We start from the raw sequence: 22,012 nt of genomic DNA on the forward strand, positions 1-22,012 counted from the left end.
TACTCATTGTCCCCTATGGTTCTCTATGGAGGGAGAAGGGGGTCCTCTGGGAGTAGACGTGCTAGCTCACCCCTGGCCACAGGGGCTCTTGTATGCGTTCCCTCCGAGGAGCAGGACGGCTGCCGAAGGGTCCCCACTTTCAGACAAGAAACACACTCCACAATGACTGGAGGATGAAAACTGAGACGCTATAGGGGTCAGTACATTTATTAAATAATCAAACAAAAGATTTGAATAAATAAAAGACACACAAAACAAAGGCCGCGTTGGCCAAACAAACAAATAATTCTAAATAATAAGTATTGTGCTGGTTTTAGAATCAGCACCTTTAAATATTGTTAACTCCTGTCTCCACTCTCGTTCATCACTGAACTCCTCTCCACCCCTGACCGCAGACAGCTGCAGCCTTTTATAATTTGTGACCAAGGGATTAAACTAGCTATTAATTATTGAATTATCTCTCGGTCATATTCTGCACAGGTTTAACTAAGGATGCGTGACTGCCAGCTAGCTAAACAATCAGTAGCCGATCAGTCACACATCCCCACAAGGTTTCCAAAAATAAAAAAAAATAACTTGGCAGACGGCGTCTCGCTCGTCCGGCCAAACAATAAATAATAATAAATAATAATAAATAATAATAATAACAATAATAATAATAATAATAATAATAATAATATGCAATATTTTGCCGTTGCAATTGAAGAAAAATTATAACAATAAAATAAACAAGGGTGTGGGCACTCTGCCACAATCCGTTATGGGCAATTACCCCTGACACTAGAGAGGATCAGGGTGGAGAGAGCACAGATTTTGCTGGTTGTACCCAAATGGCTGAGGCACCCCTCGTTTGCTCTCCTCTCCGACATGTTGTCGGGTCAACCGTGGCAGCTCCCACTACGCAAGGACCTCCTGAGCCAAGCGGAAGAGCTATTATGGCACCCGAATCCAGCGCAGCTCCAACTCTGGGTCTAGTAGTTGAACTGAGGAATTGGAATTGCTGATAATACATTTAACTTTAAGTTGAACACCGAAATAACATAATACCCTCAGCGCCCTGATTCTACGCTAAGGGGTGAGGTATTTAATACAGCTATTTAAAACTGTCAATCCACCAGAACATTTTATTTTTCAAACTCAGTTACAGAGTCTTTGGAAGATTGGATACCTTTCATCAGGCACGATAACATCTTTTTTTTTTTTTTGCGCTCACTTCATCAAAACATCATGAAAACTTGTTAACTAAACAGGCTTTGTTACTTACTGCAATAACTTTCAGTTTATTTTACACACCTGACCCTGTCTAACTAGCATGGTCGGGGCGACGGCAAGAAAGGATGTCAATCACATTTAACTCCCGCCTTGCTTGACTGTTATAGCAAATGTGAAAGAGTTATCCAGTCCCTTCTGATTCACTGTGTCAAATAATAGCTGTAGTAACAACGTTTCTAAATACTTTTAAAAATTGGCCAAATCTGCACCCCGCACTGAAACAGCCCCGGCTTAATTGACTCTGTCTATAAAACTTCCACCACCTTTTTGCCTTGCACTTGCAATGCAGTGATAATTGTATTTACCTACAGAATACAATCTTTCCGACCAACTTCGTTGCTCGAGAGTTACAACAAAAAAACAAACAGAGACCCTTAAAAGCAGCGCTTGCCTTTAGATTCACTGTATTGCAGAACACTGTTTAACAATGTATGGACCAGTGAAAATGTGATAATGTGCCAATGAAAATACCCGGTTTACTGTTCAGCTGACTCTACAACTAAAACCACTTTGCAAAGACACTGAAAAACACTTTTTTCATTGAACTCAAAGTTTTTTTTAGGATTTCTAAATCTAGCGTACTGATTGTTTACTTGTTATGTTATGGATGATAAGAGATAATGGTGGCAGTACAAGTTGCACAATCCAGTTGAAAACACACTGTTAACACAGCCTCCAGCTGATTGCACAAGGTGGGCATATGAAGTAGCTTGTAAAGCCACCAGTCAGGAATGAGACAAGATGTTGAGCTAAAAAAAAAAAAATATGCATTCAGCTTTTAAAACTGTTTTTAAAAGCTTACCTGAGCCCAGCAGTGTGGTGTGCACTGTCTCATGGAAGATGATGACCGCCGGCCCCAGAGAGGACAGAGGTACATCCAGGCCAAAGCGGGCAGTGGTGGCCTTCAGCTCCTTGGTGAAGTACTTCAGGTAGGCGTCCGAGGCATCGCCCAGAAACTTGAAGAGGTCATCGTGCAGCCGGTCAGCGTGCGTGCGGTAGATCACCAAGTCCGACACCGCCAGGACCTTGAGCAGCAGCCGGGTGCGCTGGCCCAGGTTTGAGCTGGTGCCCAGCAGCCCCTCCGTGTCCATCACCACCACTCTGTGCAGGGGGTCCAGAGCTGCCCACACCCCCACAGTGCAGGACTCCTGGGCGGGAGAGGTCTGGAACACCTCTCTGCCCATGAAGAAGGTGTGGTTCAGCGTGTGGGACTTGCCCTCACCCGTATTCCCGAAAATTGACACCACTTTGAGATGCTCGTCCTGGTTGCAGTCCAGCTTCTTGGCAAATTCTTCCTCGTCTCTGACCTACATGAAAGAAAGAACAGAGTAAAGTGATTCCAGATGCCGATGGAATAAAGTACAGAAAAACATGACAAGTACAGAGGCACAGTAAATATATGGATATCTGCTATAGGTAAGTACCCCACTACACATGTAAAAAAGACATTCATTTTTACAAGAGCAGGTATTTGAGTTTATGCCAATTACCTCTCTGGGTGAGAAGCTAAGAAAAACTTTGTCTGTGTCCTGGGTAGGTGTATAAATCTTTCTCCATTTCAGGCTTAAATTAGTTTTGACTTATTGCACTGTTTAATTTGGCATGAGATGATGTTCCTTAACTGATTCAGTTAAATGTTTTAGGAGCTACTTGGAAAAATGGGTACAAGTAATATTACTGCTCCAATAGTAGCCTTTGCTGCCCACAGCGCATCTGTCAACCTGACATTCTGAGATAAACACATCACTGAACAATATTTAATGCACCAATCACAGGCTGGAGAGGGAAGTGAAGAAGTGCATAGCGACTGTGGTAGAGATTCAATAAGGACAGTCTTGGACCTCAAGGTCTCTGGTATAACCTTCACCTATCCCACCTCCATACCTGGATCTCCTCGTTCTCATCCACCAGGAGGAAGCAGCGGACCCTCTCGAGGAGCCGTCTCTTCTGGGCCTCTCCCTCATTTACGGCTGCTGCCTCCTCCGTGGCCTTGCTGGGGGGGTAGGCGCTGATGGGGTGCTTCCTCTTGTTCACCCCGCTGTGGGTGCGCTTCTGGCAGTCGGCGCACAGATTGGTCTTGCATCCCTGGCACCTGAAGGTTGCTCTCTGTCGGTGCCCAAACCCCGGACTGCCACTGGCCCCCTTGCAGGTGTCGCAGTAGGGGACGTGTCCTGGCCCGATGCGGACCCGCTCGTGATTCTTGAGCCGGTCCTGACGGTGCAGCTCCAGTTCACATCGCTGGCACTGCAGGCTCCCACACTCATCACACTCGAACATGGCTTCTTCTGAGCCACCACAGGCATAGCTCTCCTGGCACACCAGGCCAGTGTTCACTCCTTTCTCTGAGGACGGAGCTTGGGCACTCATTGCTACACTGAAATTCAATCCTTACACTATATAAATAATCGATATATAAATTAAAAGTACCAGTACTACTAATAAAAGACAAACTTGTTCTGCTACAGAGGGTCTGAATCCTATGTCACCCTTGTTTGGTTCTCACAAGTCAAGTATGTATTTTATTTTGTTTTAATCTATTATTAATATTACTAAACATAAATAATCCCTTTTAACAACAACAAAAAAATTAAAAATAGTGTACAAAGAACATTAAAAACGTAAGGCTCTATAAGACAATCACTTGTGGTACAACGGTGATGTTTTTTACTAATATTATTCCTGTTATTATTATTAGTCACTAGTTTACAACAAGTCCTCCAAATACTTATTGCATTGCTTGTATCCGTTCAATATATCCACAAGCAAGGAACACTAAACCAGTCCTGTTGTTTTTTTTGTTTTTTTTTACTTTCAACCACACATAAGTTGACTTATCAAAACTAAGATAAAAGCGTGCAGCAACACTTTTGTCAAGAAGTCCTAAACAATAACATAAATCAACATACCCAGTCAGACTGCATCATTCCTAGGTTTTATTTTGAGAAAGCACCATTTTACAAAGGCAAGCACTGCTATGTTGTGTTCGATTTATTTTATAATCTAACTAGAACATTGTCTGACACACAAATATTCCCCCTGAAATTGTTAAATAAAACAGCCTTTTTTTGACATTTAGATTTCTTTTTAATGTGTTTTTTTTATTCTATTTTCTTAACGAAAGGAAAGTGAAGTGTTTTCTTATAATTCACAACTCCTTTCTTTTACTTATGACGTTCGTGTAGTTTGAGAAAGAAACGCACATCAATTAAAACAGGTGCGTATCAAAGAAACTGAACACAAAAAAAAGGAAAACCGAAGACTTATTTTTACACAACGGCAAAACAAGTCTCCCGGCACAACCCCTTGTAAAAACAACACAGGAAAAAGAAGCGACCGAGTGACTCGGGGATACCGTAACTGCTGTACGTTTTAAAATAAGGAGCGCGTTTTCCTGAGAAATACAAATATCAAACACGTTTCAAGACAGCAAAAATTTTGATTTTAAAAATGCCAGCACTGATCAAGAGCCATTGTTTTTGTATTAAAAGTATACACCCTCCTTGTTCGGTTTCTCTGGTTGCTGTTGTTGTCACTGCACATCAGCTGATCGGGTTATTTTCAGTCGTAGGCCAAAAAGCAGAGAGCCTCATTCTTCCGGTGCATACCGGGAAACGTAGTCTTTCTACAGCAGAGCGATACAGTATTTGAACTTGGTGATCACAGTAACATAGTAAGAGTAATTATTGTTTGGTTGCCCAGAATTAAACAGTTTGAAACGTATTGAAACTGTCATTGATAAGGACATGTTTTTTTTTAGAGTGGGGTAATGGGTCTAAAAACAGTGGAACAGTTTCCCACAGTGGAAATGGCAACCTGGTAATGCTGGTATGGGTAAAAATATGAGTTATATTAACTAAGAAACCCCAAAAAGACTGCAGCCAGTAGTTTAACATTAGGAGTGGAGAAAAAACTGCTAACATAATATATATATATATATATATATATATATATATATATATATATATATTCCCCATTTGTTTGTAAATAATGGGAATATGTGTGTTTACGATATAATCTGTTTACGAACGAATACATCGTGAATATAATTCAAATCTGTTGTTGGAAAGTGATGCTGACTCCGATCAAGCAAAGGGTATCCCACGCACAAAAATACAGAGCTGGAGGACTGGGCAGAATACTGATATCCCACATTGCAGTGCAATACCACACAATACTCTATGTCGTCGCGATTCTGTGGTCCTGTTGCTTCGATTGTCTTACAGAGTGGGCGGCTGAAAAAAAGTGTTTCGTTTGTAGGTTTAAACGCAAATTATAATCAATAAACCGACTGGTTAGGGTAAGTAAACACCTTATACCTCTCTACGACTGGTTTGTGTGGGGATAGTTCGTGTCTAATCCCGGAATAAGTTAAAGTCCCCGTTTCGAAACTGGTCGGCGAGGGCAAAAAATGGAGACTCCATCTTTCTCTGCGGCGACTGGCTTTTTGTAAAGCAGGGACTGTGAATTGCAAGTTCATAAAAACAAAATACAACAAAATACAACAAAATTGACCAGTCCGTTTTGGGGGCATTGGGACCGTTGGGCAATGGATTTTTGTAAACACATACTTTCTAAGTTTTCTGTCTTGTATTTCAGTGGTAGTATTTTGGCAAAGGTGTCTGCTGCCTTTTCGTTGCGGCGACGTTCTGTAGCGTGTGGTGCAGCAGAGTGTAATGTAGCCCTAGCAGCACAGAAGGATCTCAACATTTTATTTAAACAACCGTTTAACAAATACTGAACGTTTATTTAAACACGTTTGTTTTATATCATGTGGTTAGGCGGCTGTTTCGTTAGCAGGCATTTTTTTTTTTGTACAAATGTGGCCCAAGACATCTCAAGGCCTCGAGTCAGGCCTGGATATGAAGACATTTGTTTTATTTTCTATAATGAACAGCAACAGTGGGCTTGAAATAAAAGTACAGCCGCAAAGGAAAGCAACGGAGCGCGCCGATCTTAGCATTTCCGGGTTTGATATATTCAGTACATGATGTTTTTACAGCCAGTACTTTTTGCATATGATATGGTGACTGATCACAAGTGATTTGCAGAATGTGTTCTCTTCCCATATGTTTATTCCAAGGTATTTCACTGTTTGTAAAACTAGTCGGTACAATTAATAGCAATATTAACGATAGTATAAATAATTCATTGTTAGCAAAGGGTTCTCTAGTGGGGAGCGATCTAAGGAGAAAACCGGAAAGTAGAGGTACTTAGAATGGAACCCGAGACAGCCTCCCTACTTTTCAGGCTGAGGTCTGGACAGATACAGGTAAGATGTAAACATAATGCTAGAGACAAGGTCTGTGGACTTGAATGGGAACTCTGTTTCTGATATGGCATTGTTTTTGAGCCATTGACTATATAGATGCTGTACATTTAAAAACACAAACTATTTTGCAATTGATGGAAACTTTTTACAAAAGAACGTAAACGTGTAGTGTAATTTTGTATTCTATCGGTGACGACAACTGTTCTCATTACTAGTCGCAGGTGTTAAAAATAAACACATTGTAAAAGCTAAATCTGAATTCCAGATCCCAGTAAAGTTCAATTCCAGACCCCATACTTGCTGTCCAGCTGTACCAAACCCAGTGGCTTCTAATTACTCTCTACTGTTCTCCTGACAGGCTGGAGCTGTACAGAAAATGTCATTTCCCCCTCACATGAATCGCCCACAAATTGGGATTCCCCCTCTTCCGCCGGGGATCCCCCCTCCCCAGTTTGCAGGCTTTCCTCAGACTGTACCTCCAGGTGAGTGAGCGTTGAGAGGGCTTGTACCCCATTGGCTAGAACTTTTCAGGTTGTATTTCCTGCACTAGGTGTGTTTCCCTTTTGAGAGAGCAAAAACATTGAATGTTGAATGGATTCAGTAGCAAGTGGCAAATGTGTGGTTTTTTGTTGTTGTTTTTTTTTTTTTTTTTTGCACATGCTCAAAAAATTGGATAGGTTAGGAATCTTTGCCACCGCCTTGTTCTAGGGTACATTCTGCAACTCTCTGCACAAAAGGTCATCCAGGTTAAATGAGACCATTTTCACATTTTCCTCTCCTGCTCTTAGGTTTCATGAAAATGTAACTCATGAAACCAAAAATAAAATTGGGCTGGAAGTATATTTCAGCAATTTGTGTATTATATTCATGGAACTATGACTGGGACAGTGCCTTCTTTTTACCACTGATGCATCGTTTTCCACAAAAGTCACCAAAACTAACAGAAGTAATATATTTAAAGCTACTGATAATATACAGTACTGAGCAGCAAGTACATTATTGAAAACTATTACATCAATTAAATGACATCAGATTAGGCATAAGTGTCTTCCCATATTTTCATCCCGACTGGTGCCAAGTGGTGGTAAAAGCACAAAAAGAATCCATTGAATGAATAAACGTTAATCCAAGTAACTCTTGTTTACAAAAAATAAGCTTGTATCCTAGTGTCCATTTCTTATATTTTGTTGTTAAGAAACATGGTAGCATCCAGATTAATTGTAAACAAGCCCATTTCCAAATCATGCGACATCGCCATTTTATTATGTGACACTACTGTCAAATATGATTGGCTGGTATTGAAAATGTTGCCCTCGTGTCGCCTGAAAAACAGAACATCGCCCAAAAGTGGGAGACGCATTGCTGGGGTGTTGACCAGGGTGGTCACACGAGGCGACGAGCTGGCAACAGCTGTTGTCCCCTTGTTGCCATCGACAAAATTCGCTCATGTGACCAGGCCTTAAGATGCTTCTGGCCAAGTTGTCTTCTTTTGGAAAGCAATCTTAGTTGTTTTTCCACCATTAATTTATGTGTAATGGTATAAAATGAAGCCAAATACAATTACACTAACATTTTTTTAACAGGGTGCAAATGTGCATTGTCAAAACTAAAGCAGCAGATGAAGCAATGTGTCATAAGTAACACAAAAACAAAAGTGATGCACGTGGTTGACCTACTGTGGTGATCAAACGATACAATGGATCTATGCATCACCCCAGGCTTAACTGTAACAGTAATACTCACTTGAGGGTTGTCCAGACCTGGACCTTGTTCCACCCATATCTCTAATTATTTTATTGAACTGCTTTACTCCCAAGAGACACCACAATGAGATGCTCAAATCATATCCTTTGTAAAGACTAAGAGTTCTAGTGTTAATGTGTTTAGTAGTGGTTCAGTCGGCGTCCATATTTCTTCTTTGATTATCATATAGGCATTTGTCAGCGATAATCGATGCATTGACGTTTTATTTTTCAAAATAAAGTACAAGCATTTGTTTTTGTAACATAAGATCCAATAACTAAAAACACTATTGTGCATAGTAGTTAAACAAAAAGGTACAACTACATTCAAATTAGAACACTTCTAATTATAAAAAAAGAAATACTAAGGACTTGAGTTAACTGAAAATATGCTTGCATCCGCATCAGATGCCCCTTTAACAGTGTAACGGTTCGACATTAACTGTGGCACAACTGCCCGGGGCCGGTAGAGATCACAGTTTGGCTGGTAGTTATGAAGCACCACAGGCTCAACTGGGCCGGTAACATTTTTTAATTGTATAATGTATATATTGTAGTACACATGGCTTCCGTTTTTATGAATGCAGGAAAATGGGTCAGTCTGAAAAGACCTGTAAAAAATCTCATTTACAAACTAATTTTTAAAAACATACCCACCCCCGATAATGGTGTAATTGAACTCGTCCGAACTTTCTCGCCGCACGTCGTATTTGTTGTACAGTCAGCATCTGAGAATACGTACTGAAGTGCTGTTGCTAATATGTGTTGCCGCGACATGACAGTTTTTTACAGTTTTTTTTTTTTTTTTTTTTTTTTTTTTTTAACAACAACTAAGCAACCAACGGTACCAATAAGCCAAAAGTAAAGTGTTTAAATCAATAATTGTAAAGAAACAAATTATGAAAAAAAATTAGACAAATAGAGTGGAATGGAAGAAGAGTTAATCTGGCTTCATGATGACCGTGAGACAATTACCCAGAATTGCAGATAAAACAGCAGCTTTTTTTGTTGGGAATTCAGCATTTAGTTGCCCTCATATCCAGTCTCACAGTTCGCAAGATGGCAGGTGTTTGTCTGCTGCTATGACTGCAGCGAAAAAGGATGCATCGATGGATACCCATCTACGCCACGTGGAATCTGGACAACGGGATCAAATTGTCTAACGTTTTGATATGGGATACAGTGTGTTCAGATCAGAAATGCCACTCACAAGCTTTACAGGACTTGTACATATCAGCATTTTTTTATTAGGATTATTGTTTGAATAGTGTTTATTAGGATTAGTATAAATCTGTTAGCCTTTTAGCGTTGCTGTTACCAAGGTAAGAACCGACTCCGTTTGTGTTCACAATGCAGTTTGCAAGTGCACTCGGCTCGTTTTATATAGTGTGTGAAATGGATGTTTACAATATCCTGCAAGGCATATTGAAAGATGGCAGCTATTGATGTATTGCTTGGGTTTTTAATATAGCATGTTTTAGATTCTTACATATTGCTGTGGAAGAAAGCACTGGGGGAGCACTTTGCTAATTTAATGAATACATTTATTGAATGCCTACAGTAGGAGAATGCAGTTCACGCAATTCTGCACGGTTCTCCTAATGTCGGCATTAAACAAAGTAATTTGAGAAAAGATTGAATCTTTTCTTTTTTTTATTATTTTGTGAGTTTTGTCGATTTTGTTTTCTTTAATTTACTGACACCATAGCAACTGAAGCCAAAAATAACAATATATAAAATAACACAATAATAATTTAAGAACTAAACATCAGGTAAATTTATTGCAGATGATAACCAATTGTTTTGTTTTTATATTGTCATCTAGTCAAAACATGTTAAGTGTACAAAAAACAGATTTAAAAAATAGATCAGCTACTACAATTTAAACATGGTATACACAATCAGAATGTTTAAACAAATAATTCATAACATTTTTTTATTTTTTAATGGCGCTAACACACAACCTAAATACATTATTTTTCTTCCAATTTGGACTAGCCTATTATTTTTAGGCTCAGCTTCACACCCACCCTGTCAGGAGCAGTGAAGATGGACACACGCTATCCTCTGAAGTGTGTGCCGTCAGCCGACCGCTTCTTTTTGCACTGCAGGCTCACATGCAGCCACCTCAGAGCTACATCACCTACCAAGCCCGCAGGCGCCTGGCCAGGCTACAGGGGTTGCTGGTGCGCGGTGAGCCGAGGATACCCTGGCTGACCTAAACCCCTCCCCAATTCGGCACTCAGCTAGTTGTGCACCACCCCCCGAGAACTCCTGTCCACGGTTGGCAGTGGAATAGCCTGGACTCGAACCGACGATGTCCAGGCTATAGGGCACATCCTGCAATCTATGCAGAGAGCCTTTACCGGATGCGCCACTCGGGAGCCCCCTTGATGTTATTTTTATGATCTAATACAATGTCATATTTTAAAAAATAAAATGAAATGCACACACACACTAGATTATGAATTCCGAGCTTTGTCTGTTTTTTCAACAGGTGCCAGTACTGTAGTGTAAGAAATGTATTATTATATAGGGTTTTTCATGTAAAACATCTCAGAACCCTTCACATAACTAAATGTTTTTGTACTTCTTATTGGGCCAGTTAAAATTGTATCCAGGCCAATAAAAACACTACCTCAGTGGCCCAAGGGGCCAGTAGTAAAAAATCTAAATGTAGAGCTCTGTGTAATAATAATAAAAAAGACTTTATTTTAACAGAAGTCACTTCTGTCTGAACTATGGTTGTTCATTACTGTTAACATTTTATTTTCAAAGCAAAACATTTTAATTAATCTCACAAATTCTGACTAACTACCAGCCTAAATTCAGCTTCTTTTTATATAATATTGCCATATAATCCAAATATAAGATACTGTGAAACAAAAGAACGTAATCGGTAAATTTAATATTGGAACTCTTTTGAAATGATTACAATAGCTTAAAAGGTATATACTGTGTTCTTGTCACTTTTTCGTGCAAAAAAAAAAAAATAAAATGCATAGATTCACCAGTGAAGCAACTCAACTGATTTTACACAAGGTATATCCAATGTGAATGTGGAGCCTGAAGTGCGTATCCTAGCAACACGCTGACGTTGTTTATCTACCATAGTAACACTAAAAGAATCGTGCTCAAGGTTTTAATGCAAACCGACAATAGGAGACTTCAGAGACGTCGTTTTCCATCTTCGTTGCAACATCAGCACTGATCTCACAGATACGCCACTCCATAATTTGTGCCCGAAGTCGTATGCACGTTTACGCTCTGTGTGTACCTTTGATTTGCAAAACTTTATCTTATAAGTGTGGACACACATGCAGTAGTCCTAAAGTAAATCTCACACATGCAGTAAATCCTAAATACAGTCAATTTTAATAAATGCGTAAAAATGCAATAGCAATTTTGCTGCACAGCTTGTCTGCCTCCTCTAAAACTTCCACTAACAACTACATCTCCCAGAGTACAATGTTTTCAGTTACTAGGAAACTGCCAAATAAAAACCCACCCAACAAAAAATTATCCAGTCTCTGGCTAGACCTGTTGTCTCTACAGCCAATCGCAGTAAGAATAAGAGAAATTAAAAGCTACACAGGTTGAAGCGTAAACACCCCAGTCCAGCTACAAATCCAACTGAAACCGTCGTCAGAAAATGGTGCCTCTAATATTAACCAAACTGTTTTAAAATTAGTGCATTTCCTTGTTTTGTTTAGTATATCTTTATATTGAAGTTTTAATATGTTCACTGAGCAAGAATTTAATGTTAAAATACAAGTTCTGTTTCTGTGCTTCTCTTCATATATATGATCTGTTTCTGTGCTTATTTTAAAAGTTGTATTGGCTGTGGTCAAAGTGAATAAGAATAGCTGTTGTCTCTGATTTTATTTTAATACTACATTTTTGTACAGTAGTAGTTAAATGAAAACAGAGACATATTCATTGAAAATCAGGAAAATGCTGCCACAAGAAAAGACATTGAGTGATATACATAAACTAAAGCTTTTAGTGAAAGGGTAACGAATAAAATGAAGAAAACAGAAAAAATCATCAAGTACCAGTACAGCGACTCGACAACATTACAGTACACTGGGAAGCAAAGACAGGTATTTAACACATGAAAGTTCAATTTACTACTACAACCAAACGAACTTCACAAAAACAGAGCAAAGGTTAAGTGGCAAAAAAAATTACAAAAAACAAGGGAAGGGAAATTGCCATATGTGCTACTTTTTCAAGCTATTGTAAATGGCTACAACTAATTATAACTAGTAAAATACACCAAAGTGTGCTTGTAATTGTATCTCAGGATTCTGGTGACATGGATCCTTCACCTTCGGTCTCGTCATTTATCTTGCCACAAGTTTATTCTTTTTATTATGGATGTTTTATTTTTTTTGAAGTGCCTGATTTGTCACATGTAAGGTTTTTTTTTTTTTTTTTTTTTACGCCATGCTTTGGGGATGAGTAATAATTAATTGTAGTGATTTTGAGAGTAAAATGAAATGATTAGTAATGGAACCAGCGTAAAAGATTTGTGAGGTAGTTTTCCCCTAGTTTAAGTCTGTATTTCAAATAAGTTTAATTGTAGCTTTTATTGTTGTTTACTATTTGGCTGTTGCTGTTCTGTTTCTGGCATGTGCCGTGTTTATTCATTTTTAGAAAGGGAAACTCAGGAAAGAACAGAAATGCAGCACCGATTGGCTCAAACACTTAACACCATGTTGACGCAGAGTCGTTGTCGGTACCATGTGAAAGATTTCTGGGGGCACGTATGCTGTCCATAGTGTACATCTGGCTTACTAGTTGAAGTTTCTTATGTGAATTGAAAATAGCCACCTCTGAATAAGGACATTTGGCACAAGCGATATTCCATGCCACAACAAAACTTGCTTTAGTCGTAACATCCACTTCTTTACTGAATGCTGAAAGGAGCATCTGCTGAGGCTTGCTTTTAAAGAGGCCAGCCTGTTTCTCCTCAAGTCTGATCCAGGAGGATGTTGAAATTGAAATTTTGGTGTAGTTTGTTTTATAATGACGTTTCAGGTTGCTCGCCTTGTAATGTGTAAGTGATTGTTGCAGGGGGGTCACAGAGGTTTACTGCTGATTTCTGTGAAAGCAGACTTCCTTTCATTCTGGCTTAAAGCCTCAGTTTTCATCCTCATCCATATAGGATGAACAATAACTTAATTCAAAATTATGAAACTTCCTGTACTTTCAACTGCACAACCGGCTTTCACTCAAGATGATTGAAAATCATCCAGTGACGAAATGTCCTTGCAGTGAACATGCAGGCTCAAAGAAACAGGAGAGAGAATAAAGAATAATTAACACAAATGAATACAGGAGAACAAAAATAATAAACTTGTTTCTTTTTACTCATCTTTAGCTTTTGTTAATTTTTTCTTCAGTTACTTCAAACAGGAAAGTGTACGTTACCCAGCATTTCATCTGGAGCCCCACTTGAACTGACTGAGAGCCTTGTTTTGGCCACCTCTGCTCTAGTAGTCTGTTCTGCTTTAATTGCTGGCCTATTTGTTAGTGTTGTCACAAACCGCCTCCTAAAGTTGGTCAGATATCAAAGCAATTTGAGCTGGATGGTTTATGGAAATACTAGATGGATACCTTGCAGACAAAGCCTGTTCAATGCCTACAATCCAGGGATAAAGATGGTGCAGGTAAGTTCATCTTGGTTGAAGGCGGTACTTTTTTTTTTTTTTCTTTTCTGGAATGCCATTGAAACATGCTTTAAAGTGACGCTCGTTATTTTGATAGCTCGTCCCTATGGAAGACCATTTTCCAGCTATTCACTGTCCCTATTAATTCCCACACCCCTTGTTTGGATTACCATATTTTTTGGGGCATAGTTTATTACAAACTGACTTATTTTTTTCTCTCTTCCCATAGGGACACCTATGATTCCAGTTCATATGGGCATTATGACATCTGCTCCTACTGTAAGTTTTACTGAATGTCTAAATTGATCAGCTAGGAAAACTTGATATCTCTGTTAAATGGTTTGTGTTTCTTTGTAATTGTTACAAATTCTTATAGAATTAAATTAAAATTAATTAAAACTTAAAAATAAATAGAAAGCTGTTTTTCAGTCAAGGAGTAAATCTAGTAAAGTGATAGCACAGTAAATAAAGTAGCTCTGCATTTAAGTTGGTTTAGTACTTTTAAACATTTTATATTTAACAACCAATAAAATCCAATGTCACAATTACTCCACTCTTTAAAATGACAAAATATCATAGTCTTGATGGATATGCACACCAGTAAATGAAGACTTGCTTGTTTTTGATTGCTGAAATGTTTACATTTCTTAACAGATTGACGTATAAAGTGCAAAACAAACATAGTGCAGCCATTTGTAGTATGTGAACTTCATAAAAAAAAAAAAAAAAAAAAAAAAAGTCTTGATACAAAATCAGGAGCTTTCCAATTCTGTATGTAACTGAAGTTGCTTCTCTTGTGTGTAGGTCCTGGTCCCCACTATGCCCATGGTAGGGAAGCCAATGGGACCTCGCAAAGACTTCCCTGGCATGAGAAACAAGGAGAACGATGACAGCGGTGGTCCAACCACGACAGTCTTTGTGGGAAACATCTCAGAAAAAGCTTCCGACATGCTTATTCGGCAACTGTTAGCAGTGAGTATATCCTCTATAGACACCACAAGTCTGCAGTGAAGCAAGCACATTGAGAGTTGCACGTGGATTTACAGGTTTAAGTGTTTCAGATTAATAGAATTGCTCTCAATTGAATTGTAATTTCCACGTGAAAAAGGGTTTTAGTAAAGGGGAAAAAATAAATGGTAATGGAGGAAAAAAGAGAAATAGGCTTTTCAGTGGGTAGATATTACTATATTTCTGCATACTGCTGTCTTCTGCATCTTCTATTTAAATAGTAAATATGCCAGTCCTAAAGAAATCCCATTTAAGTTTACTGTCCATGTTTGTTGTCTTCTAATGGAATTCCACAAGCGTGGTGTATACTGTTAGTATTCTGCATACTCCTGGCACATACCACATATAGACAATGTGATACTCTTATGCAGAATACTGATCAGAATTTAAAATGCATGTGAACTTGCTCACCAACATGTGATATTTCCATAAACCTGGTTTCATGACCTATTGGCTAGATCTTTTGTGTTTCAATAATTCATTTTTGTCCACAGAGATGTAAAATTTATTTAACTATTTTCTTGCATAGAAATGTGGCTTGGTACTAAGCTGGAAAAGAGTTCAAGGAGCTTCTGGAAAACTCCAAGGTAAAAACAGAACAGGTACAACACTTCTAAAATATTTACACCTTCTTTCTTCGTCTTTCGGAATGAGTAAAGGAGTGCTGACCAAGGTTTTGAAATCCATTTTATTTCCTCATTATCTCTGGCAACATAATCACTGCAAACCCCCCCCCCCCCCTTTTTTTTTTTTGCAGATATTTTTAATGCAATACTATAAGTTGCTATTGCTTTTAGGTACCTAATCACTTCCTGTGCTGTAGGTCTACTTTTACCATGTGACCTGTAGAACAGAGGTATCGCAAGCATATTTTTATTGCTCTATGGTGTTTCAAATATGAAATTGCAAAACAAAGAAGGGAGGGGGTATTTTAAAGCCTTAAATCATTCCTTTACACTTCCTAAATATTACTGTCTTCACACTATTGAATTAAATTTGAGCTGCACCTATAATGGAGCTTAATCTTTCCTTCCTTGTTTTTCCACTGCTTGTTCTGGTTGTGTGTTTCTTTGTCATTGAGTTATCCCTGATCTATATTTAAATGCGCCACTCCAGATTGTTGTCTTAAAGGGCTGTATTTCAAATGTTCTATGTTTCTTGAACTGCTCCTGAACACCTTATGATGGAGTGTTTCAAGGTTTGGATGAGCCCTTTAATATTCCCTGGACCCTGGGAAAGCCAGTTGTAATACTTATCTGTGTCTGTGCTGGTGCCTGTTACATGTCTGATTTCATCTCTACACAGCGTTTGGTTTCTGCGAGTACAAGGAGCCTGAATCCACACTCCGCTCACTACGGTTGTTGCACGAGTTGCAGATTGGGGACAAGAAGCTGCTGGTGAAAGTGGATGCCAAGACCAAAGCACAGCTGGATGAGTGGAAAGCCAAGAAAAGGAGCGCAAATGGGGTATGTAGTACTATATACCTCTGCTCAGTATAGATAGATAGCCAGCCGACGCATTCCCCTCTTCCCAAATGCATGCCCTCTTCCTATAAATTAAGTGGTGAAAGGTCCTTGTACCATTTACTAATCACTGTGAATTCGATGCGATCAGGGGTGCGTAACATGTTGTCCCAACTGATAACCAGGCCTACAGAGGTTATCACTTGGGACAACAGGCTTGACCTGGAATAAATATTAAATCACATGTTCATTTCCATTAGCTGCAGATTGATTTCAATTAGGACTTGCAGCCCCAGTAAGTAAAAAACTTGATCTTTCCAACTCATACTGATGGTGGAAGTTACAGATTGAGAGTTCAATGCTGAGGACACAAAAGAATGACTTGAAATCTCCCAACAGAAAAAAATTATAGGCTGAACATGACAACTGGGAATATACCAGTAATATAATATTAGGGAAACGTTGAAGGTTGGTGGATTAATTTATAAAAGCATTTATGCAAAAACATGAGACATACAGATGATCAGTTGCAAATTGGTTTGTAGACTGCAGACAGACCTGGCTGCATCCACAGTTTGATACTGGAATGAGATCGGTTTGAGTTTTAGTTTCACGGTGCAAATGGCATTAAGTAATGCAAGGAAACAAAGGTTTATGCAGTATTCACTTTGGTTATTTACCTTTTAAATTTGATTGAGAAGCAGATGAATCAGGTCTGAGTGTGAAGTTATGTGTGCCCCTGTCTCCCCCTCCATACAGAGCACGAAGCCTGACTCGAGTGTGGATGAGGTGGAGGAGGAGCTGGACGACGAGACAAAGCGGCGCGACCAGATTGTGAAGGGCGCCATCGAGGGACTGATCCGAGAGTACTCCAGTGAGCTCAACGCTCCCTCCCAGGAGGCAGACACACACCACAGGAAAAAGAAAAAGGAAAAGAAAGAAGATGTACGTTGTTCCTACTCAGATTTATCGATTATTGGCTAAAAATGGCATTATTCTTAAGTAATGTTTTAATTCCTATTAACTGGGTCTTTCTAAACCTCTTTTGAATATGAGCTACCATCCTGCCACTTTTTACAGAGCTATAAATAGTTTCCCAGATGGCTGGATGGTGGAGAATTAGCTGCTTCTGTATTTCATTGTAATTTCAGATTCATGATAATAACTTCAGATAATTTACCTCACTTCTGAGTACCTGTATTTTCCCTGATAGGCATCACAGGCACATTTCTTCCTCCATAGTAAATGTATTACATTGCCAATTTGCTCACAGTGAAAAATTGAGCCCAAGATGTCTACTTTAACACTCGAACAGTCGAGATTTTGGACTGCATACAACCGCCACACCTGCAAAATGTGCTGCTCCATTTTAAAATGGCTATGATGTGAAAATTAAAAACAATCGGATACAACTTAATATTTTTATTTTTGAACATCATACATAACATTTTCAGAGCAGAAACTTAGTATTTACATATATTAAGCTTTCTTTTTTAAAAGAGCACATATACATATACATAAACTGTAATAAAATAGACTATGCAATAAACTTCTGTGTAAACAAGTGTAGAAAAAGCTGTATGCACATATACAATTATAAAACAACTACTTATAAAAATAGCATAAAACAAAAATAACAACTTCTGCAACGTGAAAGCTCTTTGAGTGAAACAGAGTTCAAAGGCTGTCTGTTCAGAGTTCTTTCTCTGTACAATCTACGCAGAAAACACGTTTTCAACTGTACCAGTGCATTTGCCACAGACTGCCTTTTAACAATGGGCGCAGACATCTAAAGTTCTGTTTTTATTGCATTCGTGTCTTATCAAAATGTTTCTTCTGTAGCTCCATGGCTAGCTGCAAAATGAAGTCCCTCCAAAACCAAAGCGTTGATGGCTGCAAAGTCCAAAACATTATAAAAAACAGCCACAGGCCACCTGCGAGTACCACCTTTGACAGAATACAACCTTGCCATTTGATCCAGTATATCCACACCGTACTTAGTTGTGTTGTAAAATGAAACAGTCTTTAGCTTTCCTTTAGCATCAGTCCTGATAGTCACTGATTTGTGCAGGGAGCTTAGAATAAGCAATTTTTATTTATTTATTTTTACACCTGTACACAGTCAGGGTGGCACAGTCGTTCTGCCTGAGGAGTGCAGGGGGCTCACACGGCTTGAGCTGTTGGTGGTAACTAGAGGACAGGCAGACGAGAAAAAAGTAGCATAGCTATATCACACTGTATTGTGATTCAGTGCGTATTTTATGATAACTGCTAATAAAATTAATAATGTATGATGTATAGAATGACTTTCATTAGTGTTTCAGCACTCAACAGTATTATATAATACGTTCTTTCACAGTGACTTTGATTTTATTACAAAGACCAGACTAAATTGTCGGCTATATTATATTGATTTCAATGTGCCGCATAAACTGCGGGTCTGGCGGTTGCAGAAACAAGTACTTCTAACTTATTCATTTTGAGATTCTGCAGCTGAAACATTGTATGGGTATTTAATAAAAATATTTAGTAACACAAGAACGGACATGCACGAGATAGTCACATAAGCAGAGATATTGAAATGTTGAATTGCAAAATCTGTTCAAAAAGCGGCTATGGCGGTGCTAGTGTTAAGTAAGATGTGGCCAGGAGATTGCTAGGACATCATACAGATGTTTTTAGTATTCTTTTCTCTTTTTCTAACAGGAAGATATAAATGCAATAGACATGGAAGAAGACAAAAGAGACCTGATTTCTCGAGAGATCAGTAAATTCAGAGACACACACAAGGTAGTATTCTAAACTATGTTATATTTACCAAAACAAATACAACTTGCAGAAGATCTAGCATTAGTAGAATAATTAGTAAATGAAACACAATCCTTGAGTAGATATAGTTGATACCTAAGGAAGAACAGCCTTTAATCTGGAATTTTTACTTGTATGAATTGTAACATTTTGAAGATGTTTTAAGTAGCACTTTTTCAACAGGTTTAATATGCTACCCCTAAATATTTAAGCAAAATGTAAATAATTTGGCAGTTAGGATCCCTGCCCTCGAGTAATATTTCTAGAAAAAATAGAGTAGGAGCAGAGTAATTCTCTGTTCTAATCTACAAAAGAATTAGATGCATGTGTTCTCCTCAGGATTTTATAAAAGCATAACAGCACCCAGTTCCTATTGACTTCTCATTGTGTGTAGCTCTAAAACAAGAGGATCCTAACTAGGGAGTTCAGGACAGTTGTGGTAGCAATGTAGTGGTTACAGCGAACTGGCAAGGACTCTCTGCTTTAAAACCCTGATAAGAACACTGTATTAGGGGGCTGGACTCAAAGTCTACGAGACACACTGTAGGGACAGGTGGTAGAAAGTTAGGGAGTCCCTTATGTAATGTCCAGGTGAGAACATTATGATGTCGTTCATAGGGGCAGGGATCATTACCAAACATAAAAACTGCATGGACGTAATGTAAAATTCCCTTAAAGCTAATCTATTCATTAAACCCCACCATTATGGTAGAGATCATATGGTGACTAAAGCAAGATGAATCTCAGAGCTTTGGGAAAAGTAACATGGATAGGATGTAAGTATGAGCTTTCATTTCTATTTTACAACTGTTGGGCACCCCCTTCGGGAAGATGTGCAAAGGGGCAACTGGCTTTTGTCTATGCAGCACTGGGATTGTGCGAAAACACACTTGTGTGTTGGCGAGTGTTATTGAGATCCATAGCAGGGTCAAAGCCGGACTGTTCGTTTCTGGAGTGCCCAGTAGCTTTAAATGCTGTACAGGCCATCAGGTAATGGCAGTGATTTGAAGCCCATTAGCCCAGTGAACCTTTGCATGTTTTGCTGTGTATTTTTTGTGAACCAGAAAAATAAAATAACCACTGCAGTCATTCAGACTATGCAGACTGTCCATATAGCAGGGGGTGCCCATTCACAGCACGAAGGTCTCTGAAGATTGTCCCAGGTAAGACTTGTGTTCCTTTTTGTCTGCTTTTTTATTTTTCTTTTCACCTCACTCCTCAGCCCCTGTCTCTTCTTCGCTCCTGTCCTTCCCCTGGTATTTGTGTTGTGATTTTAGAGTACACACCCCTGCACAGCTGCTCCGTGTTTCCGGCCATGCATGCTTTTGTCATCATGAAGTGAAGATATTTCTTTAGTAGTCCATTCTGTGGACCTTTTAGTTTGGTCAGGAGTGAAATGTGAAGATTTGTTTTAGAAACTTGTTCTGCAGTGAAAGTACCAAAGGATCTGTGACGTCGACAAAAGCACATAGGCGCCTGTTAAAGGGCCATTACCAAGCTGTTTTAAATATATTTTTTAGCTCTAATTAGCAAAACAGCATTCTCACAGGTCCCTATTTTGATTTCATTCTTCACTGAAAGGCAGTTTATCAACTTCCAGTGCAACAGGTTTTAGGAGCCCATCTGATCTTAGTCTTGGAGTGTGGTTTCAGGTGGGGTCCTAATACCTGGATTGCTTCTCTGTTCTGTAAAATTATATATTTATTAATTAATATTACAGGGTGATTAGAAACTAAGTTTACCACATCAATGATATGGTGCATTTGTGGTTAACTAAACTTACTTTCTAATCGCCCTGTATGTATACATCAGAGATGCCAACTGCTACGATTTGCAATGTAGCCATTCCCACTTCACAATCAATTGACCGCACTGAAAAAAATTAAGCATACATGCAGTGCAAATCTAGTCCAGTTTTGTCAACCTGCACCTGCATTTTTCAATGCCTGTTGGGTCTTTGACCCAAATCAGGCAAAGTATCTCAGCATATCTGAGAAAGAAGTGTTTGAAGCCATTCTGCTGTTTGAAGACAACTGTGTAGCACAACATGAATACCATGCTTACCAGTTCTGAAAAAAGATGGAAACGAGATTCCCAACTCTTTGTAATCATTTTCTGCATCCAAAAATATACTTCAGGATGACCAGTGCTCCAGAATGCATCAAATTTACAATCTGTTGTATCAGAATAATATATAAACAAGCAAACCAAAACGTAAAATAACTGCTAACTACCACAGAAGCAACAGATGCGCACATTTTTTTTTTTTTTTACTTCAAACTTAAAGGTATGTGAAACCTACAGTTTTTGTTTGCTGTCCTGTAGAAACCCCACCAAATATTATGTAAAACGAACATTTGTTTATAGTTGTATATGCTGTGAAGTTTACAGATTTTTTTTTTTTACAGGATTAAAACTTGAACCTGATGTTGTGAAAACCGTAATAAGTAAACATTGATACATTTTCCCTTTTTTCTACTTCTATAAACAAACTAATTCTATGTTTATGTAGATAGTGTATATTAAAAAGTTGAATTTTCATCCCCATGATTTCGCACACCATTTTCCCCTTCCTCTGTGGTTTTGAACAGATTTACTGTGACTGCTCTGTCATTTTTAGTACAAATTACCGTGACAGAATCCCAGCCTTACTCATCAGTTATTAAAATAGGAATCACAAGTCAAACAACAAATGTCACTCTTCTCCATCTAAAAGGTTAATGTTGACTTGTCAGAAATATTGAGAGGAATTTACCTCAGAATGGTCATGCATTA

General features: G+C 38.7%; 2 protein-coding genes across 4 annotated transcripts in view; one reads left to right on the forward strand and one right to left on the reverse strand.

Moving 5' to 3' along the window:
• Positions 1-1,897: 1,897 nt before the first annotated feature.
• Positions 1,898-4,834, reverse strand: LOC121329734 (zinc finger FYVE domain-containing protein 1-like). Its single transcript, XM_041275464.1, has 2 exons — positions 3,157-4,834; positions 1,898-2,579 (listed from the first exon to the last, which is right to left on the reverse strand). The coding sequence occupies exons 1-2, from the start codon at positions 3,637-3,639 to the stop codon at positions 2,022-2,024; spliced, it is 1,041 nt and encodes a 346-aa protein (XP_041131398.1). The 5' UTR covers positions 3,640-4,834; the 3' UTR covers positions 1,898-2,021.
• Positions 4,835-5,435: 601 nt separating this feature from the next.
• Positions 5,436-22,012, forward strand: part of LOC121330282 (RNA-binding protein 25-like) — a 40,179-nt gene continuing 23,602 nt past the window's right edge. The window contains exons 1-9 of one of the 3 annotated variants that reach the window (XM_041276672.1): positions 5,436-5,569; positions 6,428-6,541; positions 6,900-7,023; positions 14,188-14,237; positions 14,763-14,930; positions 15,496-15,568; positions 16,272-16,432; positions 17,189-17,374; positions 19,136-19,219. In XM_041276672.1, the coding sequence (XP_041132606.1) occupies positions 6,488-6,541; positions 6,900-7,023; positions 14,188-14,237; positions 14,763-14,930; positions 15,496-15,568; positions 16,272-16,432; positions 17,189-17,374; positions 19,136-19,219 (900 nt within the window). In that variant the 5' untranslated portion in view covers positions 5,436-5,569; positions 6,428-6,487. The remainder of the gene's footprint in view (positions 5,570-6,427; positions 6,542-6,899; positions 7,024-14,187; positions 14,238-14,762; positions 14,931-15,495; positions 15,569-16,271; positions 16,433-17,188; positions 17,375-19,135; positions 19,220-22,012) is intronic. The other 2 variants (XM_041276673.1, XM_041276674.1) reach the window with 2 other exon arrangements.

The sequence above is a fragment of the Polyodon spathula genome, chromosome 17 (assembly GCF_017654505.1).
Source record: "Polyodon spathula isolate WHYD16114869_AA chromosome 17, ASM1765450v1, whole genome shotgun sequence".
Classification (NCBI taxonomy): domain Eukaryota; kingdom Metazoa; phylum Chordata; class Actinopteri; order Acipenseriformes; family Polyodontidae; genus Polyodon; species Polyodon spathula.

What these genes read in the sequence shown, in the direction of transcription:
- LOC121329734 (XM_041275464.1), bottom strand. Translation starts at nt 3,639, where the DNA reads ATGAGTGCCCAAGCTCCGTCCTCAGAGAAAGGAGTGAACACTGGCCTG. An exon ending in ATGAGAACGAGGAGATCCAG is followed by an intron (nt 2,580 to 3,156) that starts GTATGGAGGTGG and finishes TCTTTCATGTAG; the next exon opens with GTCAGAGACGAGGAAGAATT.